At 54.8% G+C, this 24,356-nt stretch overlaps 4 protein-coding genes across 8 annotated transcripts; 2 read left to right on the top strand and 2 right to left on the bottom strand.

Moving 5' to 3' along the window:
* The first annotated feature begins 204 nt into the window (after window positions 1-204).
* Window positions 205-4,774, top strand: EIF5A (eukaryotic translation initiation factor 5A). Its single transcript, XM_016222531.2, has 6 exons — window positions 205-289; window positions 2,131-2,316; window positions 3,409-3,513; window positions 3,677-3,808; window positions 3,905-3,978; window positions 4,127-4,774. Exons 2-5 carry the CDS (start codon window positions 2,152-2,154, stop codon window positions 3,965-3,967), a joined length of 465 nt encoding a protein of 154 aa, XP_016078017.1. The 5' UTR covers window positions 205-289; window positions 2,131-2,151; the 3' UTR covers window positions 3,968-3,978; window positions 4,127-4,774.
* Window positions 4,522-7,611, bottom strand: GPS2 (G protein pathway suppressor 2). Of its 2 annotated transcripts, XM_016222533.2 has the most exons (10): window positions 7,280-7,608; window positions 6,816-6,925; window positions 6,620-6,732; window positions 6,410-6,489; window positions 6,233-6,315; window positions 5,903-6,053; window positions 5,702-5,791; window positions 5,533-5,612; window positions 5,350-5,445; window positions 4,522-5,172 (listed from the first exon to the last, which is right to left on the bottom strand). In XM_016222533.2, the coding sequence occupies exons 1-10, from the start codon at window positions 7,371-7,373 to the stop codon at window positions 5,089-5,091; spliced, it is 981 nt and encodes a 326-aa protein (XP_016078019.1). In that variant the 5' UTR covers window positions 7,374-7,608; the 3' UTR covers window positions 4,522-5,088. The 2 variants fall into 2 exon arrangements, with proteins under 2 accessions (XP_016078019.1, XP_016078018.2); XM_016222532.2 differs by having other exon boundaries at window positions 4,522-5,445; window positions 7,280-7,611.
* Window positions 7,612-7,964: 353 nt separating this feature from the next.
* NEURL4 (neuralized E3 ubiquitin protein ligase 4) lies at window positions 7,965-19,921 on the bottom strand. 4 transcript variants are annotated; one of them, XM_087825904.1, is made up of 29 exons: window positions 19,640-19,921; window positions 18,287-18,731; window positions 18,015-18,080; window positions 17,575-17,873; window positions 17,299-17,410; window positions 17,119-17,207; window positions 16,533-16,605; window positions 16,121-16,385; window positions 15,721-15,902; window positions 15,320-15,405; window positions 15,036-15,198; window positions 14,742-14,940; window positions 14,576-14,652; window positions 14,366-14,444; window positions 13,825-14,000; window positions 13,606-13,737; window positions 13,053-13,198; window positions 12,717-12,941; window positions 12,527-12,625; window positions 12,279-12,440; window positions 11,926-12,090; window positions 11,205-11,363; window positions 10,641-10,820; window positions 10,413-10,500; window positions 10,217-10,324; window positions 9,925-10,069; window positions 9,668-9,780; window positions 9,418-9,583; window positions 7,965-8,664 (listed from the first exon to the last, which is right to left on the bottom strand). In XM_087825904.1, the coding sequence occupies exons 1-29, from the start codon at window positions 19,919-19,921 to the stop codon at window positions 8,460-8,462; spliced, it is 4,686 nt and encodes a 1,561-aa protein (XP_087682030.1). In that variant the 3' UTR covers window positions 7,965-8,459. The 4 variants fall into 4 exon arrangements, with proteins under 4 accessions (XP_087682030.1, XP_016077879.2, XP_087682032.1 ...); XM_016222393.2 differs by having other exon boundaries at window positions 13,831-14,000; XM_087825906.1 differs by lacking the exon at window positions 18,015-18,080 and having other exon boundaries at window positions 13,831-14,000.
* Window positions 19,922-21,179: 1,258 nt separating this feature from the next.
* Window positions 21,180-24,327, top strand: LOC107544546 (uncharacterized). The gene is made up of 8 exons (XM_016222452.2): window positions 21,180-21,479; window positions 21,843-21,950; window positions 22,096-22,167; window positions 22,395-22,483; window positions 22,580-22,831; window positions 23,227-23,385; window positions 23,476-23,606; window positions 24,144-24,327. The coding sequence occupies exons 1-7, from the start codon at window positions 21,454-21,456 to the stop codon at window positions 23,583-23,585; spliced, it is 816 nt and encodes a 271-aa protein (XP_016077938.2). The 5' UTR covers window positions 21,180-21,453; the 3' UTR covers window positions 23,586-23,606; window positions 24,144-24,327.
* The last annotated feature ends 29 nt before the right edge of the window (window positions 24,328-24,356 follow it).

Here is a 24,356-nt window from a genome sequence, read left to right as displayed (position 1 = left end):
AGGGGCGGGATTACGTATACGCGTCATTGGATGGGTAGGTGGGAGGGAGGATGGAGCTAGGGGAGGATCTGTGCGCTTGCGCAGTGCGGGGGTGGAGGGCGGAGGAGCTAGATAGCACGCTTGCGCGGCTGTCACAGGGCTGCTTGGTTGGTCAGTGGGGAGTCGGCGCCTGCGTAGTAGGACCCGTGTGCAGCAGCGGCGGCGGCGGCGGCGACGGCGGCAGCGGGCTCAGAGGCAGCGGTTGGGCTCGCGGCGAGCGGACGGGGTTGAGTTATTGCGTTCGCGCGAGGTGAGAGCGGGCAGGGCGCGCGTGCGCGGAACCTTGCCTTGGGCCTGTGAATAGAGATGGAACTGAGCGGGGGTCGGGGAGGGGGTAGAAGGGAGCGGCGGTGGCCGCCGCACGGAGTCCGGTCGGCGAGCGGCGCGAGGTGCGGAAAGGCGCGTGTGCGCGCCCCGGTTAGCGCGTGGGGTGACGGTTGGGGCCTGCCGGGTGACGTTGGAGGGACGCAGGGCGGGGGACGGCGAGCCGCGAGGCCGCCACGCGGGAGAGGCCGCCAGGCGGCCACGCCAGGGCGAGGGCCGGGGGCCAGATCGGCCCGCCGGGACAAGGGTACCTGGGCGGTTGAGAACCAGGCGCCGCGCGGCCACGTGAGGTGGGGGAGGGGGCTATTCGGTGAGAGGGCATTTAAGGGGGGGCTGGCGGCCGGCGGGGGGAGGGGAGGCGGCGTGGCTCTGGCCCGGCGCGGCCTTTGAGGAGGGGGCAGCCGCGGCACCGGAAGTGCCCCGCACGGGAGGCTGCCCTCGGGGTCGGAGGCCGCATGGCCGAATGTGGACTGGGTCCGCATGGCAGCGCGGGGTCCCCTCCCCCCAGGTCCCGGCCACCGGAAGCCCAGGGCGGCCACATGTTGGGCGGGAGCCGGCAACCCTCAGCGCGGGGAGAGCAGGTCCTCGCGGGTGCCTAAAGGAGCTTGGAAATTTGAGGAGTGGGAGAAGCCGGAGGCCTGGACCTTGATCACCGGAGAGAGCCCACTGCGGGCATATGTTAGCGCTCTCCCAGCTCATGGGCTCCTGGAGCTTTCCCCCCAAATCTCAGGTGAAATGAGGGGGCCAGCCAGGTTGTGAGTGGCACTGTTCCTTGCAGGGAGGCCAGAGAAATGGGGAAAATGAGGGCAATTGGACCACAGCCCAACTCAGTGGTGCTGACAGCGCCTTTAGGTCCGGGACAGATGAGTTCCCCACTGTTAGAGGTGCTCTAAACCTTGTCATTGTCTTACTTGATGTGTATGTTTTGGGAGTTCGGGTTTTAGAGTCTTAATTCTAGTATAAGTTACACTACTCACTACTACCAGTCTTCTGCTTTCCTTTTATTGTCATTCACTACTCCCCCACTTTCTACTGACTTACATGCCCGGTCTGAAAAGCCGACAGGACCGAAGCATCTTGGGAAAAGTGGGAGGGCCCTCGAGGAGACGCTGGGTTCCTGGGTTCCCTTTGATCGAGGTGTTTGGCAGGGGGATCAGTTAGAAAACAACTTTACTTTCTCCCCCTTGGCTTCATCTGCAAATGCATGTTGGAGAGGTGGGAATCCCCCAAAGAGCCCTTGTGGTTTCCTGTACCAGTGACTGACTTGTGTGTGGATAGGGTGGGGTGGGGGGTGTAACAGAGACGGGTGGGGCCCTGTCCTCCAGTATCCACCCTCCCTTCTCCCCTCCACATTAGCCCCGCCCTTTTGCTGCCTCATAGCTGCTCACCTAATTATAGCCCTGGTTATGTGTGGGCTAAAGGGGTAGTTGGTTTCAGTGGCAAGTAACACCTGAACTCTCCCCCTCCTAGGGACTAGTCCTTGTACCATCTCAGAGATTTGGTTCCAAGACTTCCTTTCCCAAGCCCCCTTTAACTTTCACTTGTGTTAAGGATCCGCCTTATTCCCTCATCATACACGCATCAGTTCTCAAATATTTGTGGTTCCAATCAGTATTTAATCTGGGAATTTTTATTTTATTTTAGGTGGGTAATGGAATAAACAACTGGAAAGAAAATGAAGCAATGTTTCCAGAGAGGAGTGGGATAAATTGGAGACATTGTTAGCTTCCATCCTTACTGACCCTTTTTTTTTTTTTTCTTGACTAGTTGGAATCGAAGCCTCTTAAAATGGCAGATGATTTGGACTTCGAGACAGGAGATGCAGGGGCCTCAGCCACCTTCCCAATGCAGTGCTCAGCATTACGTAAGAACGGCTTTGTGGTGCTCAAAGGACGGCCATGTAAGATTGTGGAGATGTCCACCTCCAAGACTGGCAAGCACGGCCATGCCAAGGTTAGAATTTCACCTCTTCACATCTTACCTTCCTCACACTTCCCATGTCCATGGGACTCCTGGCAGCAAGCTGTCATCAGTCCTAGCCCTTTATCTTTAACTCTCTTCTTACCTACCATCCAATTCCTTGATTTCAACACTCAGCCCTGGATACCTTTCCTACTACACTTGCTCCCAGCCTTGAGCTTCTTCCACTGTCATTCTCTGGTAACCCCCTCCTGCCATCTTGGTGTGAGTCTCTAACTTCTCTTGGTTGTCCTTTGTGCTCTGGCTATTCAGCTGCTTCATCCTTATTCATGGCTTTTGCTTTTCCTGTTTGTCTCTTCCCTTGAATCTTTCTAGGCACTCTTTATTTCCATCACTTTGTGCAGGGTTTCTCCAATCCTAATGTGGATTGCAGCCTTTCCTGAAGGGATCAGCGTAGCTCTGAACTCCAAATCACCTAGCTGCCCCCTCTCCTTGAGTTCTAGAGCCTCTTTGCATTTTGGGGTCCTAACAGTCTTGCCTAGTGTTTTCCTTGACACTTTAGACTTTTTACGTTTTCCTCAAAAGTTCAACCTGGTTTCTCCTTGTTGTAGTTCTTGTGGTTTTGTTCCTTAATCAGTTTTTCTATCTTCGGTTGACTTGGCATTCATCCTGGGTTACCCCCTAATGTCCTAGATTCTATTTTGTGTGTTTTTAATTTCCTAATTGCTTAGTTCTTTCTGATCTCCCCCAAGTCATTTTTCCTTTTCAGCTCTTCTCCTGTCTCAGGCCTTCCTGTTTTCTCAGCTCTTTCCCTTCTACCTTATTTCCCAAGTTCTTAGCATTTTATGTCAGTGATTTGATAGCTTGAGGTAACTGACTACTACAAAACTGGCCTCCATTTTCCCTGGTTTTATCAACCCAGTCTCAATGGTGGTCTTTTCATCTCAGGTTCTTTTTTAGAGGCTTTAGTGTCTTGACTTTGTGGTACATTCCCAACTCCCCTAATTTTTGCCCAAACAATCTAGTCTGACGTCCCTCACCCGCCAGGGACAACCTGAACATTTATTTATCTCCTCCATCCTAGAGTTTGGTTGTGTTTCTCTTTGATGTGATGCATACATACAGGTCCATCTGGTTGGTATTGACATCTTTACTGGGAAGAAATACGAAGATATCTGCCCGTCAACTCATAATATGGATGTTCCCAACATCAAAAGGAATGATTTCCAGGTATGTACATGGTCTTGGTGTAGGTGGGTTAGTAGTGGGGTGGGGGGGCAATATTGATTGATAAGAATTTGTGCTGGGAGAGAGAAGGGGAATGGCAGGAGGGTATTTAGTATGTTAGACCCTTTATCATCAACCTTCACCTTCCTTCCCTATCTGCCCCCAGCTGATTGGCATCCAGGATGGGTATCTATCACTGCTCCAGGACAGCGGGGAGGTGCGAGAGGACCTTCGCTTGCCTGAGGGAGACCTTGGCAAGGAGATTGAGCAAAAGTATGACTGTGGAGAGGAGATCCTGGTATGGTGCCCCATCCTCTTTCTTTTGTGCCCAGGTTTGCTCCTTGTGTTTGGTCCCTGAGCTCAGACTTTTCCCCCTCCCTCTTGTTCCCTGAAGATTACAGTGCTTTCTGCCATGACAGAGGAGGCAGCTGTTGCAATCAAGGCCATGGCAAAATAACGGGCTCCCAGGTGAGTGTGACAAACTCCCTCCAAGGCCCTTCACGTACAGTTGCTTTAGTCTAAATTGGTCCAGACTTTCTGGTCCCAGCATGGTCCTCACCCTTTTTCCTGTCAAAGGTATTATCCTGTCTTACCTGGTTTCTTTTTTTGTACCCAGGGTGGCGGTGGTGGCAGCAGTGATCCTCAAGCCTGCAGAGGCCCCCTCCCCCAGCCTGGCCCAGCGCTGGCCTGGCCCTTGGCTGGACCCCTACACAATTTATTTGATGTTTTATTTTGGTTTCCCCCACCCCCTCAATCTGTTGGGGTGCCCCTGCCCTTCACCCTGTTCCCTTGGCCAGGAGTGAGCAAGCCATGGCCTTGGTGAAGCTGCCCTCCTTTTCTCCCCTCGCACTACAGCCCTTGTGGGGGAGAGGGGGTGGGTGCTGCTTGTGGTTTAGGTTTTTTTTTTTTTTTTTTTTTTTTTTTTTTTTTTTTAATTCTGGATCAGTAAGCTGTGGATTCTGGCAAATGGTCCTGTGCCCTCCCCCCACTCATCCCTGGTCTGGTCCCTATTCCCCGTAGCCCTTTACCCCAAGCACCACCCCCACAGACTAGGGACCAGCCCCCTCCCCGTGCCTATGTCTCTCCCCAAATCCCTTTATATCAGGAGAGGGAAGAGGAGGAGAGGAAAGGGGACCTAGCCTGGCCCCCTCCTTCAGGCATCTGGGAGGGCCCTGACCCCATGGGCTTCACCCTTTCCTGTGGGCTCTCACCCTGACACATTTGTTAAAATCAAACCTGAATAAAACTACAAGTTTAATATGAAGCCCCAACTTGGCTATTTTGAATAAATGGGTATTTACTGACTAGAAGGGAAATTTGGGAACCAGAAATAGATTATAGATTGGACTGTGACACTGAATTCATTACAACTCACTGTCCCACTGTGACTTGCTATGGACCTGCTAGCTACTACCCCCCACCCTCTAAGCAGCCCTAGCCTAGTCCACATGGGAGGCAACACAAACAGTAGGAGCCAGGGGCAATGGCAGATAGATTTTATTGGCCTAGGACTAGGACACACCAGGGACCGTCACCCAAGGTAGGAGGTGGAGTGATGTGGAAGATAAAATTTGATGGTCACTTGTGGTAGAATCTTGGGTTCTGGCTGTGCTGGAGGAAAGGGAGCCGGGGGCCAGGTTGGCTGGTAGCTGCAAAGCTTGACTGGTAGTGATGATGAAAGGTGGGTTTTGTCAGTGTGCATGTTCTCCCTTCTACTCTACACCCATACAGCCACCCCCAAGGAAGAAGGGAAAACCAGGGGTGTAGGCTCCCTATCCTACCCAATCCTGTTTTCCCTGGTATTGTAGAGATTGTGACAGATATGATAAGCATTCTTACCTTCCCTGCTGATTGCATCTGCACAGAAAGCTGAGGGGACGTAAGGAGTCCAGGGGCTGGATGCAGAGCTTGGGGGTGCATGGGGCGCAGGGAGGACTGCAGAGAACAGAGTCAGGACCTGAGGCAGCCTGGGGTTCCCCTTAGCATAGCCCTTCCCCTGACCTTCCAATGTTCCACACTCACTGAGTCAGAGAAGCCAGTTTGCTGGTTAGCATGTTCCATTTGCTTTTGCAGGGAAAGGGCACCACCAGGCTGGAGGAACCCTAGGTGGAGAAGAAAGGTGTGTGAAATGAGTAGAGAATGGGAAAAGGAGGACTCATGGAACTAGGGCCCCTAAATGGGATGTTATCACCTGTCTGGGTGGGCTGGAAGTGGCTGTGCACAGCATAGGGCTGTGGCTGTGGCTGAGACAAGTACTGCACTGCAGGAAAGGCTGAAGGTGCTGAAAAAGGCAGGAGGCACAGCTATTAGAACCTCCCTTTAGTCTGTTTACAATACTACTTCCTCTGGACCTTGAGGAAAGTACCCCCTCCCCTCTTTTCCCACAACTTACCTCTGAGCTGTTGACTAGGGCTATAGGCCGGTTGAGTGGGTCCATAGTGCGGTGGGGGCTGAGCAGTCCCATAGGCACCACCTGGGCTGCCTTGGAATTGCCCATGCTCTGGGGTCCCTGTGAAAGCTGCTGAGCCCACATAATGCCGTGTCTAAGAAGGATGAGAGCTCACTGTAAACTCCTTGAAAGCAGAACCTCAAGTGACTTGTGTATGCCCCATTTTCCCTATATAGTTTAGGTATTACACTCATTACTTGAATACTGATTTAGTAAGGCGAGTGGAAATAGGGAAAAAACAATGGGCTAGAGGCCCAATTCTTCTTCTCTTACTGTAAGCACTTGGGGTCCAAACATCTGTTTGGCTCTGTCAGCTGCCATGAGGGTGCCTGGGCGATTGTGTCCTCCGGGGCTCCCTAAAGAGAGGGGGAGGGGCTTTATGATGTGGAAATGGTACTCTCTACAAGACCCAGGAGGGCCTATTTGACAAGTGGTTTCTTTAATCCTCACCCTGCATGCTGAGGAGATGAGTTCCTGTGTGAACAGTCAGGCTCTGTGGGTATGCAGCTGATGTCAGAGTGGTTAAGTCACTAGAGTGAAAGGAAGACAGGTCAAAAATCAAGGACAAGTGCTGCCTCTTTTGCCATGAACACCATTTTTTTGTTACCTGACCCGTTACACATTTTGCCCCCAATTTTAATTTTAGCTCTCCAATCCCACCTCTGCTCCTTTCGCCTCCGTTTTTCTTCCTCATGTAAAACTTTCTTGAGCTGCAGGAAAAGCTGGTGCTTCTCTTCCTGTAGAGCCAAAAGCTTCTCTTGCAATTTCAGGATCTAGTAAAGGAGGGATGGAAGAGAATATGAAGGTAGGAGAGCCAAGGGAAGAAAGCTGATAGAGATCAAGGGATTACACATACTTGTTCTTTGGTCTCCTCTAATGACATTCTCTCTTCCATCTCCTTTTTCTTCCTTCTCTCCTGCTCTTCCTTCATCTTCTGTTCCATCATCTTGTCTACTTCTTCTTCCTCTGGAGGAAGGGTCAAACAGAAAGGAAAAGTGGCAGAGTGTTTAAAATAATTAAAATGTTTGAGACTGAAGACCAGCAAAAACTGGTTATCCTAACGCTCTTGGCAAGACAGGCTTCCCATCACTGCAATAGGAGACAGGAAGAGGTACGTTTCACTAGGTGCTCTCCAAGGTCCTTCCCAGATCAAGGTTTCTGGAGTTCAGACCTAGCGATTTAAACTGCCACCACGACGGGGCTGTTCCATCTCTCTATTAGTTTCTGCTGTGGTTGCACTGGTCTGCCCGTGGGTGGGGGTCAGTTTGGGACACTGGTGTCGCCATGGGTGTGTGCCCTCCCGCTTTGGCCCCTACTCACCCTGCCGCTTGCGCTCCCGCTCCATCATGATGTGCCGGTGCAACGCCCTCGCCATGGCGTTGGAAAGCTTGGGGCGCTCCAGGAGCGCAGGCATGGTGCTGTCGGGGGTGCTCGGGCTGTGGGCGCCCGGCTCTCTAGCTGACTGCCAGACCTCGGACTGGGCCTGTGGGTAGGAGGGCGCTCAGGGACGATCCTGCCCGGTCGGTGAGATGGAAGGCCGTCCGCCGCCCAAGCCACGTGTCCGTGTCCGAAACCCACCACCCCCCCGCTGCTCCAGCGCGCACGCGCGTGGGGGGGTCTCTAGCCTCGGGGTTCTCCCCCGGTTCCCCGCCAGCCGGGGCGCCGGCCCCCCCCTACCCACTTTCTCCGCGCTTTCTCTGGCTTTCTCTGCGGCCCCCTGCGAGCCTCGGCCGCTGCGTCACATCCGGTAGCTGGGCTTACTCCTTCCGGGGTCAGCTTCAGAGGCTTTATGGGTTGGCGGGGGGGGGGGGGGGAAGGCGGAAGTGCCGGACGGATGCCTGCGGCGTCCAAACCCCTTCACTGCGCCTGCCCGCGCCAACCACCCCTAGGCGCCGATTCTGGCTGTGCGTCTGTTACCTAGGGCCAGCTCTGGTCCCAGAGTTGGGCTCCCGACTAGGTGGGCTGGGGACCCCCTTAGGACGTGCAAGAGAGGCGACGCAGGTGCTCAGAGACAGTGTTTATTGGCTCCTTTGAAATCAGTCATGACAACTGGACAGAAGACCCAACCCCTCCACTGCGCCCACCCTTCCCCGTTCCTGCCTGGCGGCCACAGGAAAAAGCAGCTTCATGTGGGGCACAGGGAGACTACTCTGGGATTCACAGTAACCAGGAACAAAAACGGAAATAAATTAAGTGATACAGGGGAGGGAGTATAGGGAGTCGTGTTCCCCAAATCAGTGCATGAAGAGGGGTTACCCAGGGCCTGCAGCTGTGCTCCCCACAAGCTCCTTAGCCTCAGAGAGACTGTTCCGGGGCCCTGGACATAGAGATGTCCTCCACTTCCATTCTAAATTTGAGACTGCCTACATGCTCCTGTGCATCTGCCAGACTGAGCACCATGCATGCTGTGGGTCACTGGAATGAGGTGGAGGCAGTCGTCACTCAAGAGTCCACAGGCCCCAAGGCCCAACTGTGCTTGCAGTAGTGAGGTCTCACTCCCTCATTCCACCCGTACCAGCAGGGCATAGAGGAGTGTGGCCCCCTTCTCCTTGGTTACCCACTCAAGTTCGGCTGGGCTGAAGTGAGGGTCAGGAGGTTCTCTGAGGACAGCGGAAGGAGGGCCGGGGGTGTAGGAGCCAGGGCGCACACACACCTGGAACGCCACCTGTGCCTGGTGTGTCCGCTGGAATTTGGGGTCCCGGAATCTGTCCAGGCAAACAGCAGAAATAGGGTGGTGAGGCCTCTGGACCCAGTCACCTCTCCCCCTTGCTAACTGCAACCACTACACTGTTCACTCACACTTTATAGGGACTTGGCTCTAGCTGTTCTCTCTACTCTAAATGGCCTTCCTCCCAATGCCTGCTGAGCAAACTCCCTCACCTCCTTCTCCAGCCTTTGCTCAAATCTCACCTTAATGATATCTGCCCTGACTACCCTATTTAATATGCCTGCTCCAACCATACTTCTGATCCACTTCCCCCATTCCACTTTTTGTTTCCATAGTACTACTTGTCACCTTTAAAAATACTAAATATTTATTATACATAAACATTCTAGAGAGAAAATATAAGTTCCATAAGAGCAAGGTTCTCTTTTGTGTTTACTGACATAGCATCAAAATAGTGGCATTTGTTCAACAAATGTGTTTAGAAAGGGCTGGGTGCGCTGGCCGGGTAGCTCAGTTGGTTAGAGTCGTCCCTATATGCCAAGGTTGTGGGTTTGATCCCCGGTCAGGGTACATATAAGAATCAACCAATGAGTGCATAAATAAGTGGAACAAGAAATCGATGTTGCACGTGCTCTCTCTGTCTCTCCTTTCCTCTCTCTAAAATAAATAAGTAAAAATAACAAAAAGAAAGGGCTGGGTGGAGACGGAGGAACTAGCAAAACAAGGTGGGAAAGGGGAGAGCAAATCATGGAGACCCAAGTCGCTCTGGGGCCACCTCCCATATACTTACTGCACTTTGGATGCTAGGGTCTCTGCCCCAGCATACTGGAGGGACGGAGAAAGCAGCACTGGAGGGGGCTGCTCCTCCCGAGGAGGTGCGCAGTTCTCGCCCGGCTCCTCAAACCCTCCCCTGGGCTCTCCTTTCAAGGGCCTGCAGCTCAGGATGGAGGCAGTACCTGTGAGGAGAACTGGGTGAGGGTAGCTCACAGGCTTTGGCCCTCAGGCACAGCCTGTTCTGATTCTGCCAGAAGCTACAGTACCTGCTCCTAACTCCCCTCGGTCCAGCACCCTCCGGATGGCTGCCACATTGCTCCCGTGATATGCCATGTGCCACTTCTTGGTTAGTGTCCCAGCCTCTAGGTGAGGATTTACTCTAGGAAGTGGGTAGAGAGGACAAAAGTTACTGGCTCCCCAAGGTCATCCCCTAGACATGCAGTTCTATAACCCTCTTGGGATCCTCTTTTCTCAAAGGGGCAAAGAACAGTAAGGGAGATACATGACCCTGCCCCATATATACCTGAGGTTAAACCTGCACCAGCCAAAGGGTAGGGCGTATTCCCGGGGAGGTTCCCCACGGCGCCTGTGGGCCTCGTCCCCTCGCATCTTTCGGCAAGACTCACAGTAGCACAGGCTCCGCTTCGGTTGAGGCATGAAATAATCCTCTGTGGGAGAGAAAGTGCAGACTTGGTGCTATGTCTCCTGTCCTAGGTCTCAACCGCACAGCCTCCTCTGACTGGTCTCCAGGGCTCTGGACATGACCCTGCACTGGTCCAGGGAATGAGGCAGATTCTAGGGGGCTGGGGACTCACCAGGAAGCAGCAGCAGTTCTTGGAATCGGGAGCAAAGGGCATGGTACTCGCAGCTCTTGAGAGGGCTGGCAGCAGGCGGTGGACCCCAGCATACGCTCTCTTTGATCCCTGAGGGAGCAGAGGGGGCACAGGTCACAGGAGATGGGTCTAGAATTATGGGGTGGGGTAGGAACCTGGTCCCTTTGGGCTGGCTCACCATCCACCATGTCAGCTTTCTCCATGTCCCCTTGGGTTCCAGTACTCTTCCAACTGGCAGCTCCTGGTTCAGGGCTCACAATTGTCACCTGCAGAACAAAGGGGTGGTCAGCCAGAGTGTCACTAGCCTCTAGAGCCTGCTGATCCCTTCCTTGGACCACAGACTTCCCCTTTACTTGGACAGCCATCTCCCAGGTATTCCTTCCTCCCTGCCTCCATTGCCACTAACCTGCTCACACTGCCCATAGAGGTCCACAAGCGCATGGCAGGGCTGGGGCACATCTGACACAGCCACCCCCTGGTCCATCCCATTGACATGGAGATGCAGTCCCCCAGAGCTGTCGAGCCGCAGTCCCAGGATGGTGCCTTCAGGACATGTGTCCAGATTTGGCCCAAACTTCTCACAGATCTGGGAGGGAGAGACCTACTGTCTTCCCAGAGATCAGACTCCCACCAGAAGCAGCCACCCTCACCCTTTGCTCTGTTTCAGGTTGCCAGTCTCTGGGCCTTGCCTCCACACCTGCCCACTGTCTAGGCTCTACCCCCTGCTTCAATGACCTAAACCCCACCTCCCCCTTTCCCCACTGCAACATGCTCAATGGCAGAGAACAGGAGAAGGCAGCAAGACAAAGACTGTCCAGATGATACTCATGCTCTTGTCTGAGTCCATTCCCTACGGTGCCCCTTCATACCCATGATCCTATCTCCAAGTTTGGGGCCCCTTTCCTCCTTTTTGGCCAGCCCCTTCCTATTCAGAGACCTAGCCCCTCACTTCTCCCTGCTCTCTACCCACCTTCAGCCCATTGTGGAAGACCCCATGGCCCCGCAACAGCCAGGCTGCCCGTTTAAGGGCACAGGCAGAAGCAGGGAAGTTAAGCCTCTCCGGGGGGCAGGTGATGACTCCCAGGACAAGGGAAGATGTCCACTGCCGGTTCAGGAAGTCTATCCGCACCTGGGGGAGAAGGCGACTATTCCCCAGTCATGGCCTCCCCACCCACCCAGCACACCCATGCTTCTCACACCAGCCAGGAAGGGAAGATGACACTTCCCAGAGTGTGGCCTAGGATGCTGCCCCTTCTAATACTTGGAGGGACCAGAAACTGAAATTCAGTTATTTCCTTCCCTCTTTCAGCCTTGGTCTTGCTGTTGACTCTGTAAGGATTCTTGTCCTTAGAGTTCCTTTCCCCTGGTTAACAGTGACATCTTTTAGTTTGCAACAGATCGGCCCTTCCTCTGGAAAGCCCTCCCTACTCCCACATACAGGATCAGACATCTCCCATGGAATCCCCCAGCTCTTCCCTACTGCTTCCCTCACCAGTCACCAGTAGGCACTTCTGAGTAACTGACCTACAACACCCACCACAGGATATGAACAAAAGCCTGGAAAGCTCATTCAAGGGACTTGCCTTTCACTGTCCTCAATCTGGAAAGGCCTTGCTCCAGAAGGGTTGTCCCTGGGTCACCATGAGCAAGAGTTTTTGGGAACAAAGAAGGGATAAGGAAGGAAGGCCCACCTGGACCAGCAACTGGGGAACCAGAGGCTGGCTGATGACAACAATGCCCTGATTGTAGCTGGCCACCCGTGTAGCTGTACGGTTTCCATTGGACAAGAGGATATTCTTCCCATGGTTCTCCAGGAACTCAAGGGCTGTAGGCATAATGGCCACTTGATCCTGACCCTGGTTTGGAGAGACTGAGCTGCTAGGGTTGCCAATGCGAGACCCAAACCACCCGATTAGAGTTTAGGGCTTGCACATAAGCTTCTACCCATCCAGGACAGGACTGGAGAACCCCAAAACAACCTGGTGGCCAGTGGTCCACTAACTGCTCATCCATGTACCCAAAGGGCCCCACTGCAGCCTCTTACTCCCAGGCCATGCTCCTCGTCATCCTCCTCCTCCTCGCCCTCACTTGCAGTGTCCGAGCTGGGGGAAGGAGGCTGGGTGCCTTCTGGCTCCTCTAGCCTTGTGGAGCTGACAATAGACACACTCCGTACTGGTCCATATAGATCCAAGACAGCCCACACGTTCTGGGGGCACACAAGATCCGGGAAGTTGGAGATGAGTGGAAGACCTTAACCCCACTCCCAGAATCCAAGGCAAGTCATGGGTCTACCTTGGCAATGCCAGTGGCTGCAGGCCCCATGTCCTCTCCATCTACCAGGATGTGCATCGAGTCATCTGCCCCCCGCCGAATGCCCACACGGCTCCCCACCTAGGACCAAGGTCAGACAAGGACATGCTCAGCCCACCTCTCCCTGCCATCCTACTCCCAACCCCACCCTTGTTTCGGGATCCAGCTTCACCCCTAGCCTCTCTAGATTCCGGCCATAGTTCATCCTCTGGAGCAGCCCATCACGCCTCACTTCACAGCTGGACACCATCCAGGTGGTCTTTGTCCGGAGCTCTGGCAGGGAGGGAGGCACCCCAGGGCCACCACCTGCTCCAGGCCCCATCTCCCCTGGCGCTAGTGTTGTCAGCCCTATCCGGAGGGAACCTGCCCACTTCTCATCCAGCTCTTCCACTTTCACCTGTGTGAGAAAATATTAGCTGGCATTAGTTGGGGGCAGAGAGGATAGGAAGCAGTCCCGCTCTGTTGTGAAGGGCCTGGAAGCCACCTTTGTCATATCTCCACAGCCCACCTCAAAGACTTCCTCAGTCTTGAGCTCCTTGGTGCTAAAGACAAGGCCATGGGCATAGCCAGCTGCACGCATCGCCCTTGTGCCATCCTCCTCCAGAGTGATATTCTTGCCACAAATACTGTGGAATCGGTGAGCCACGCCAGCCACTGCGAAAAAAAGGTACAGAAGGATAGAATTGGGGCAGTAAGCTTCAGATAGGACACAGAGCAAAGCTTTCAGGGGAAATGGGAAGTTGACATAAAGGTCGCATCTGTCATCACTCCTTCAAAACCTGTGACACTTCTTTTCACCACAGTAAGACTCATCCCCAAACCTAGTATACCCAGCTTATGGTGTCCTGGCCCCTTGGTGGCAAGGAAGCACCCAGGCCCTCTGTACCAGGCATAACCTCTTGCCCTCTTCCTGGCTGCTATTCACCATGGGTTGTTCCCTCCCCTTTGCCTGCAGCTGCTGCAGCCAGCCTGTGTTTGAACAGCTTCCCTGACGTGGAAGCTGTATCTCTCAGGCCCACAGCAGGCAAACAGAGCCCACCCTCCCTCCCTGTTGGCTGAACCTGGAGAGTGCAGGGGGAATGACTTCTCAGTAGCGGTGTTGCTGGTTGCCAGGCTGTTGTCCATGGGGCCGGTAGCATTGGTGATGGACACTTGGACACACTGGCCATAGAGATCCACTACCGCATATACCTCTGGGTAGAAAAGGGAGGAGTCAGAAACTTGACAGCCCAAGGAGGGTGAGGCTAGGGGTGGCAGGTGGAAAGCCACAGGGTAGTCACCTTTACCCGGAGGCAAGCCTGAGCAGGCAGCGCCTTGGTCCTGGCCATTGATGAAGTAGTGCAGATCGCCCTTGGAAGTTCGCATCATGCCGATGCGCGCACCTGTGCCCAGTGCATCAAGGTCGCACCCATAGTTGTTGCGCATCGTGTTACCATCTTGCATGATAGCTGTGCCACTTGGGGGATGGCAAAAGGGGGAGGTCAGCCTTCCAGCTTCCTCTCCACACAGGTCCCTGCCCAGTCTCTGCCTGTCAGAATCTTTCCAGTGCCTTGGATTAGAATCTCAATATGGGATCTGAGACCCAATCCTGTCTTCTACATCCCTGGGATCCCTCTTATGAAAAAATAACAAATACCCTATGAAGAAGGAGGATTGAGCTGTGTGGAAGGAGAGGGGTGGGTTTCCAGAATTAAAGAGAAGAGGTAGCCAAATCCCCTAGGTCTGTTACTGTCCATGGCTATCATGGAAGCAGGCCTGAAACCCTGATTCCCCCATCCCAGCCAGCCCCACCCGGTTGGACCCCAAACAAGCAGCCCCAACCTTAGCATCCAAGTATCATAGTCAATGTCTGTCATAGTGTTGGGGAATTCAAGGTCCTCTGGCCGAATAGCAGTCACTCCTGCAAGGAGGCAGGGGTAGGTCAGAGCCAAGCCCCTAGCTATAGGGAGCCAGCACCTCCTCCAATACCTGTGCACGCGCGCGCGCGCGCACACACACACACACACACACAGACACACAGGGGCCCCTCACCAGCCTCAATGGAGCCTGACCAGCGGTCTACCATCTTCTGAATGACAATTTCAAACAGCTCTCCATCCCGTAGAGCCCTGCAAGGGAGAGTGGTGATCAGACAGGCCCCTATGGGTTACCAAGACTAGGCCATTGGAAAGTGGGACATGCAAGTCCAGACACTGACCGGTTGGAGATAACAATGGCATCATTGAATTCGCTGCGGCAGTTGTGACGAAGCGCAGTGCGGCCCCCATTAGTGATGACTGCGTTACTGCCATGCAGCTGGTGGAAGCGTAGGTCAGAGCCCCCGGCCCCTGATGACGGGGAGCTTGGAGACACCTGGTTGTTCCCCTCAGGAAGTGGCTCAGGGACTGGGGTCACTTCTGCAAGAGGGGACATCACCTATTAGGCATACAGTTGTCTCTGAGGCCTCCTGAGGCCACCCCACCCTCCTGCCCCTGCCCAGCCCGGCCCTCACCCACGTCGTCCACAATGGTGGCCTGGGCCGCCTGGCCGTAGAGATCCACAACAGCATAGACGCCCGGGGGCACATTCCAGGCAGCAGGGCCCTGAGTCATCCCATTGACAAAGAAGTGGAGAGTCCCGTCCTCCCTACGAACCACGCCCACAGTATCCCCTGCCTTGGAAGAAGGGGGGCTGGAGTGAGGAGTCAGGCAGAGTCCCTGCCTGGGCTGGTCCTGCAGCAGCCACACCTTGCCTACTCCCCACTGTTGAGACCTGACAGCACATCTACTCTCCCACCTTGAGGCGGTCCAGGTTGTGCCCATATTCATCCAAGATGGTTGTCCCATTGTGCATCACCCCATTCCCAGTCATCATCCAGGTCCCTAGGGGAACAAGGAGCAGCAAAGGACATGAGGGAGGAGCCAGGACTCCTCTCCTTCATACAGCAGTCACCACATTATTCCCCGAGGCCTTTAGCTCAGCCTGCCTTTTCTTTGAGTCGGCTTTCTTCCCAGAACACAAGAAAACTGCTGTTCCCAAGCCAGCCACAGGCCCTGTCCATGGGCCACTCCTCAGCCACTGAATCAGTCGTCACAAGTGTGACAAGTAAAAAAGGGGCTGGAGAACAAGTGTCAGGGTTGTGAGGACAGCTTCCTCCCTAAGACCCTACTCTGGCCCTGCCCTTCTTAGAAGCTCACCAGAACGCAAGTTGGTCATGGTGGAGGGCAATTGGAGGTAGGCAGGATTGTGGGTGGTGACACCAATCTCAATGGAGCCTGCCCATTTGTCCACCATCTTGTCGATGCGCACCTGGAATACCTCTCCATCCCGCAGGGCTCTGCTGCTCAGCACCACGCCATGATTGAAGTCATCAGTGGCACTGAGGGCACAGCAAGTGGGGAATCAGACCCCCAACACAAACTCTGAGCATGCCACATCTTAGCCCAAGTCAACCAGATAAACATTAGTCAGAAGGCTCCCCCCTTTTCTATCCAGGATACCCCAGACCAGACTCCCTGTACCTCCCACTCCCCCACCCCTTCCCCCAATTCCATTAGAACCCCTTCTGCAGGCTTCTCCCCACCCCATGGGCCATACTGGGGCCTCAGAGCAGTGCGTCCCTCGTGGGTGATGGCTGCCTTCTGCCCACAGTTGGGGTGGAAGAGCAGGCGCTCAGGTTCTGCCTGGGCGGCAGGAGCAGCACGGCGGAGAGCACCCTCAGGGGACAGTGCCCGCAGGATGGCATTGTTCCTGCGTAGACGGTCACTGTGGTTGTTATTGTGGACGATGGTCACCTTCACTGCCATCCCATACAAGTCCACCACACCATACACCACTGGGGGTGTCAATGGGGTAGCCACACCTGTAGGTGTAGAAGGCACAGGAATGGGTGGGTGAGGGGAGAAGAGTCAAATATAGAGAGACCAAGTATCAAAGAGGCAGGAGGGTGAGGTACAGACCACCCCACTGAAAGCCCTGGCCCACCAGCCCTCTCTGAGCTTCCCCTTACCCTGATCAATGCCATTAATGAAGAAGTGGAGGGCAGAGTTGGACTTCCTTGTGAGACCAATGTGGTCACCCTCCTATTCAAGACAAAAAAAGAATAGTCTGGAATTCACCCACAATCATGCTCTAGACAGTTGTGGGAACTGTGAGAACAGAACAGTCCTAGAGCCTTCCCACCACCTCACATCACGGGGGGACAGCTCCAAAAAGTCCTCATGAGTCTCAGACCACCCTGAATGCTTAATGCAAGTCATTAAGTACTGCATTAAGTCACCTTTAACCATCAACTTGTTTAACCCTCACAACAATCTATAAAACACTACTAACAGGCTCATTTTAGACATTTGCGGGGAAGAAAAAACTACCAGAGGATAGGCTTCTTGCCTCAGCTCACTACCACAAATGGCCAACCAGTAAGAGGAACTGAACCCATCTGACTCCAAAATCTGAGTGCCTAACTACTGGGAATCCTGCCTTCTTAGATGGAATTTTTAGGCAAAAGGGCCTTGCTCTAGACTGCGGTGCCCAGGCAGGGATGCAGCATCCTGGAACTGTCCTGGAGAGTGGCCCAAGCTGTGTCCCACCCTCACCTGCAGCTCATCCAGACTGAATTCACAGTACTCCCGGCGGGTGCCCTTGCCGTTGGTTAGAATCCCGCAGCCGCTCATCATGATGGTGCCTAGGGGAAAGCACATACCCTGGTTAGGGTAAGAGCTTCCTTCATGTCAGGCATCCCAGGCCCAAGCCCCCACCTTGCCAGTTGCTGGTACCTGACTGCAGATTGGTCATGGTGGCTGGGTATTCCAAATTGTTGGGGTTGTGGGTAGTGACACCGATCTCAATGGAGCCTGACCACTTATCTACAAGCTTGTCGATGCGGATCTTGGGTGGAATATTAGCAGAAGGGAGAAGTGGGCATGTAAATGCAGAGAAAGACCCTCAGCCCTTGGCCCTTCCCAGTCCTTACCCTTCCAGTAGCAAAGATAAAGCCCCATCTTTAGCTCCCAGAGGGTGAGGTACCAGCCAGACCCCAGGATCTTGCACACCTCAAACATCTCATTGTCGCGAAGCGGGCGGTTGGTCATGACAACCCCATTGTTGAATTCATCCAGGGGCCGGCGACGCTCAGCCGTCTTATTATTGTTACTGAGTTTGATGAGAGTTCCACATTTCTCATGAAAGAGCAGGGCGTCATTGGAAGTGAGGATGGGTGAGGTGGCAGCACAGCTAGACCCTAGTCCTTCCCCTGCTGGTGGGGAGCTCAGGTTCACATTTAGGAGCCCCCCATTGTAGGCAGACAGGATGGCATTGCTCACCACCTCAGATAGCTCCATGCTGGCAAAGTCTACAACAGAAGGACGAAAGAAGCTGAAATGAGGCTCTACACCCCCAGGTTTGCAGTTCTCTTCCTAGCCCTCTCCTGAGGTCCCTCCCTTGTCCACCTCACTTCCCACTCCCCTTCCCAGGGCCTCCCAGAAGCCCTCACCATTATGCGACTCAAGGCTGTTAGGAAACGTCTCCGGCCGGGCCTGTGCTGGGGACACCATGAAGGCTGGGGACCAGGCGGGATGGGAGGGGAATAAGGGTTCAGCCCCTGCTGCAGAACCCACAGCCAGGAGACCCCCTCCTCTAGCCCCTGCTCTCCCCTTCAACAGACTCAGGGGTCTGAGTGGCCCTGCCCACAACCAGCCTCACTTGTCACTACATTTCCCTTCAGCCATCCCCTCTGCCCCACCCCTGCCCTAGCTGTGTTCTCACCTTCATCCCTAGAGGTCCCCTGTTCAGCCAAGGCAGAATCTTCAGGGGGAGCAGAGGGCTCAAGGGGAGGTGTGGGGATAGGAGTAGGGGGGCTGAAGCCTGGCTCAGGAGGTAGCACAGTGATTTGGGTGCACTTGCCATAAAGGTCCACAACAGCCCAGACACGAGCAGGCAGGCCTGTGGCAGCCACACCACAATCCCGTCCATTCACCCAGAGCCGCAGCTCCCCAGCAACTGTGCGCTCCACACCCACACGGTCCCCTTCGCCAAGCTGGTCCAGGTCCTGACCATACTCCTCCAGCACAGAACGTCCATCCCTCAGCACCGAGCAGCCCGACACTACCCACGAACCCCCCTTCAGTCCCGTGGCGCTGCTTGGGAAGTCCAGCACGCTGGGGTCCAGTGCCGTCACCCCAATCTCAATGGAGCCACTCCAGGAGTTGACCTGTGATAGGGGTGGTGGACAGAAGCTCAGGATGGGTCACCAATGGGTATTCCACCACTAGGAAACCACAACTCACAGGCCATTGTGTCTTCCTCTCCCCACCTCTCAAACAGCTTAAATGGCTTTTATCTCTTGAGACATGAGATGTAGTCCCACAATTAATTTTCTGCACTCTGTCTCAGGAATTGTTTGGACTGCTCTCCCTAGCAACTCTGCTCTGTACTCTGGGTGCTCAGTGTCTACATCAGTCCTTTCCCCGTCTTGCTGGCTAAATTCCCTGGCTCCAGCTCCCTGCCTCCTCTAACTTCGCTGGTCTCTGTGGCTCCTCAACCACCCAAATTCAGAGCTCTCCATGCCCATATTCCTTGCTCCTGTGTATCACTCTTCCCCCTAGCCTAGTTCTCTCCTAGGTTCTGGCTCCATTCAGATTCACTCTCTTCCCAAATTCAATCTTTGTGCACCTGGTCTCTTCACGAAGTCACATACAAGCACACACACCTCCCTCTCCCTGAGTAGCTCTCCTTACCCCTTCCCCACCCAACCCTGAGTTTGTCCTTCGGTGGTCTGTTCTTTCCTAGGTTATCTCCTCTGCCCATCACATCTTTGACACCTCTGCATCCTCCATCTCCCAGAAATTGTTCCAGGTTTGTTCTCTAGTCGTTCTAGTGGGCCAGGCCCCATGTCCCTTCCCTGCTCCTGGGTCTTGAGGAAATTCAAGTTCTCCTTGTCTCCTTCTGGCTGAATGTTTCTGCTTCATGCTCCCTTCCTGCCCGTGACCTGGTGTCCTAAGTCTGTCGGTTCCCCCTCGGTACCCGATGATGTGGGTTACACTGGCTGGCCCACCCCATCTCCCTCTGGTCCCCTCCCACCATCCTCCACATCTTGGTTCTGCAGCCCCAGCTCCGCACCTTGCGGTCGATGCGGACAGTGAAGACGCGCCCATCGCGCAAGGGTTCCCGGCTCAACACCAGCCCGTGGTTAAACTCCTGGCCCGGCTGCTGCCGCCGCGCTGTACGCCCACAGGCCGACAAGCTCACCAAGCGCCCAGTGCGTGGGTGCAGCTCCCCGCAGCTGCCCAAACCCGCGCCAGATCCCGGTCCTGGGCCGCTCCCGCCGGGGCCTCCACCCCCACCAGGCCCCGGCCCGGGGCCTCCCCCAGACCCCCCACTCCCACCCGACCCCGCCGCCATCGCCGCTGACGCCGGGGCCGCACGACAGCCGCGTTTGGCGGCACCGTAGCAACCGCGGCGCACAAACACCCTAAAGGAATTGGACCCGGGGCTGGGGCCAGATATGCTTTACGGCACTGCCGGGCACTAAAGCATCCCCGGCTAAGGGCTAAAGAATTAACGGCTTCCACGGTGGGAACAGAAGGACGACGGGGTCGAAGTTTGCTTTACGGCACGACGAGGGGACGGAGTAGTTCGAGAGCGGTGAAGACCTGGGCAGGGAGTTTTTGCGACAGTGAAAGGAAAGACTGCCGCAGCCATCTTTACGACGGGAAGGGGGGAGGTGCTGGCGCCTAAAACATTTTCAGCTTTGCGACAGCACCGACAACCCCGCCCTCGTAGAGGCTGGCGACACCTTAATTTTCACTTTCCGGCAAGAGAAGGAGGTGTCTTCTCTTCGCGCTACAAGCTTCAAAGCTGTGCGAACGGGAACCGGTGGCGTTATAAATGGAAACCTCTGCCCTCCACACTGCTGAGACCGGATATGTCTTGCGACAGTGTCGCAATCCCTCCACTTTCCACTTTATTTCACACCTCTCGTGAGGGGCAAAGCAGGTCGACTTTTGGGGGAAAAAATGCTTGCGGATATTTGCAATCAAGCCCACCTTGAATTCCAATTAAATCAAACTTGGCTTCTAAAGCCACGAATGAAAAGCTCAAAGTAACCCCGGCAGTTTCAAGCAACAGTGCTGAAGGTCCCAAAAGCTACCCCCAGAGCTATTCAGCCCCCAGCCCAACTCCGAAGCTCGCGCTCAGGTTGGCTGACTGTGACGTCACAAGGCTTCTCGCCCCGGGAGGACGGGAATAAATCCCAGAGACCAAGATTGGGGGGGGGGGGAGAGGGACAAAAGGGGAGGGGTAAACGGGGGGCAGCGCTCTCTGCCCGAGGTCCCTATATAGGCTTGATTCCACCCACCGCCACTCCAAGGAGCATAGGGGGAGGGGCCCCGGCCTTGGCCGAAGCGTCCCTAGCCTGCCGCGGTGGGGGCGGGGCTCGGGGCGGGGCTATGTGGAGCAGGCAGGCGGGGCGGTGTAGCTGAGAGTGGCCCCCTGGTGGGGCAATGGAGAAGCTGGAGCCTCCCGGGGCAGCTGGCAACCTCACCCTGGAACCCCCTGAAGGGGCAACCAGTGGAGTGCCAGTAGGCATCATAGGAGTCGAGGCAGGCTCTGGGCGCTCCATACACTCCGGAGGAATAATAATTAGAAGTCCTGATTCTAGCTGGCCCTCTGAGGTGGTAGCTGTTCACAGTTCCAGGCCCAACCACCATACTGGGGAGGTTGTGGGTCACAGCCTTGCGGCTGGCACAGGCCCTGGCGGATTTAATCCCCTCTTTCCTGGAACCAGTGTATCCGGGACATCCGGCTTTCGATCCACGGGGCCTGGGGTGCACAACTCGGGATGCAGCCCGCGCTCCGGGTCAACTTGTTTGCACCCCCACAAACCCTATGAGGATCGGCCCCGTAGCATCCTAAAACACTACAGCTCCACCTTGATGCATAAATCCCCCAGTGTGGAAAGGTAAGGATCCCAGTTCAGTTTGCAGGAGGCAAGGAGCAAGGAGGGAGGGGTTCCGGACACCGGAGGGGGCGGAGCCAGGAGGGAAGGGGCGGAGTCCTGAGAACTAGAAGTGAGGGTAGGTGAGGGCAATTGAATGGGAAATGTGAGGTTCCCAGTCTTTGGAGAGCAGCAGGTACTGGATAAACTCTGGCTACATAGGACGTGATTATCATTAGGTGTGACCCCCATCCCCAGCCTCCTATGCCTCTGGAAGGGCTGGAGAATAGAAGAAAGTTTTTGAATGACCGAAAGAATTAGGGAGGACTGTGAGAAGGTCACTAGAAGATTTCCTCCCCCTTTTTTTGTGTCCTTCCCTGACTGCAGGAAAAAGTCTCAACACTGGGATGAAATGAATATCATGGCCACTTACCACCCTGCTGGCAAGGACTATGGATTTATGAAGGTGGATGAACCTAGCACTCCCTACCACAGGTGCTGAGCCTTCATCCCTGGTTCAGCCCAGACTCTCTTCCCTATTCAAAGGAGGGGACTAGGGGGTGGGGAGAGCAGAGAGGCCTCAGCAACTGGATACTGCCTGATGTCCCCCTCTCTGCACTGCTTCCTCCCTCCTCTGCAGGCTACAGGACAGTGATGAGCACCTGCTCCCAGGGCCCTCCCACACAGTGACTCCTGAGGCACTAACAGAGAGGTGAGAGTCCTGCCAAAGATCAGTAGAGGTGTGGGGTGTCTTTGTCCCTCCACTCCTGAACTCTGGGATCTGAACCAGCTCTGCTTTTTGGCCCCCCAAATGGGAGGCACTACATTTCCCATCAGGCCAAGGCCAAAGTGGGGGGATCAGCCAGCTTGTCCCCATCTACCACCTTCCCCCATTGTTTTCTCCTTTTGGTGTCCCCAATTAGACTCCCTCCCCTTCAGGTTGGCAACAATGGACAGTTTATACCCCAAAGTCCTTCAGTACGGTGATAACAGAAGCTCAGGGTCTTCAGACAGCTTTTCTAAAACATGTAAGATGAGAGGTGGGGAATGAATGGAAAGGGGAGGTGGAATGAACCTTCTTCAAGAGTATGGCAGGAAAGCCGAGCTCTTACACTGGCCCACAGACTCCAGTGATTTTGAGAAACGACGCAAGGCACACTACAATGAAGGAAAGTTCCTCAAAACTCAGAAAAACCTGCCCTTGGATAATAACAAGAACAGCAATGGGTATAGTGAAAGTTTGGGCAGCGGTGGTCAAGGTGTGATGCTGGGCCCGGGGTCCAAGCCTGTGGAGAGAGGCTGGGCTGGAGGACTAGCCAGAGGAGTCAAAGATGAGATTGGCCTGGTGACCAGGAACCAGATCCCAGAAGCCAAGGGTTAGTAGCTATGGTGGGGCCCCAGGGACTCAAGGGAATGTAGTCCAGAGCCTTTTTCCTCAGTGGGCATGGTTTGGCCAAGGGCCCTGCTGCCCGAGGGGGAGGTAATGCTGGGAGGTGACCCCAGGGAAGACAGAGGGGCAATTGGAGTGAGTTCCTCATCAGGATAGTCCCCAGGAAAGCCTGGCTGGTGAGGAACAGAAAACCCAAGAGACCTGTGGGGGATGGAGAGATCACTAAAGGTTTTCTAAACTGGAAGGAGGTAATAGAAGTGAGATGAGAACCTGAGGCTTGAGCTTTTCCCCTGTGGTGGTGGGTGGGTCACAGTGGACACCTGGGAGATCTGGATACCCTAGGTGGCCATAAGACTCAGATTAATTTGGGTGACTCCTCAGATTCCTCTACCTTCAGAAATCAGTCCCCAGCTTCGACCATCACCATGTTGGAGAAGGAAGCTGATCTGCAACGAAAGGAGTATTATAGCAAACGAAGATACCTGAGGTGTTGTCCTCACCCAGAGCTTGAGGAGGACACGGAAGATGAGCAGGAGGACAGTGAGAGCTGGCGGGGTCAGCCTGGGGGTGGGAGGGCTGAGAACTAACAGACTGATGGGTGCCCCAACCCTGATCCCTTGATGCTTCCAGGCTGTACAAGTTTGAACTGGGTGAGAGAGAATTCCATAAGAACTGAGGTCCGTTTGCTGGACCACAGGAGAAGCCCCCTTCAGGATCACAGGCCATCAAGAACTCCCTGACAGTGACACCACTGCAGTCTGGTGAGGGCACTGGGACACCATGTCACTGGGCCTGGCTCTTGGCAAGCTCCCATCCCCCACCCTCACTCCCTTTAGGCCAGTAGGTCAGCAACAGGTACTAAGGCCATAACCATCCTAGTGTGCAAGGCCCACACTGTACAGAGAGGACCCAGGGAGGATCTAGTGGTTAGGACCCCCTCCAGCTCGACACCATCTGCCGGTTCCAAGCCTCCTCCCCAGCTTCTCTCTGCCACCTCCCCCACTCCTGGTACTGCCCTGTTTTCCAAAGAAGTGGGTGCCAAGCAGTGTCTGGCTAGTGTCTGTGTCTGGCATGTAAGGGGCTGAACAGGCAAAGCCCAGAAAGCTCAGAGAGGGAAACTAGAAGCAACCCAAACTCTCCAAACCAAAATGAGTGCAGGTATGAGCCTGGGCAGGGACAAGGGTCTGCCTACACTGGCTAAGGAGGCAGAGGGGCTAAGGGTAAGTCTGAGGGGTCACATGAGCCAGATCTCATGCCTGCTATAAGAAAGCCACTCACCCAAACCCTCCTCTCTCCAGATGAATCCCTGCGGCTTTGATGGACTCAGGAGGAGGAAGCCACACAATAAAAAATGTAGCCAGCTGGAGATGGGGAGGGGCCCAACTTCCCCTGCCCTCACCACCCTAGGGGTGGAAAATAAAGAGAAGAAGAGCAGGAGTCTGGGTGCTGTGAATTGGGGGCCCAGCTGGACCTGCTCAGTTGCTGAAGAGAGGAGGGAGGGGAGTTCACAC

This window comes from Miniopterus natalensis, chromosome 17 (assembly GCF_054644295.1).
Source record: "Miniopterus natalensis isolate mMinNat1 chromosome 17, mMinNat1.hap1, whole genome shotgun sequence".
Taxonomy (NCBI): domain Eukaryota; kingdom Metazoa; phylum Chordata; class Mammalia; order Chiroptera; family Miniopteridae; genus Miniopterus; species Miniopterus natalensis.
Note: the sequence above shows the minus strand (reverse complement) of the source record. Positions and strands in the feature narration are given on the sequence as shown.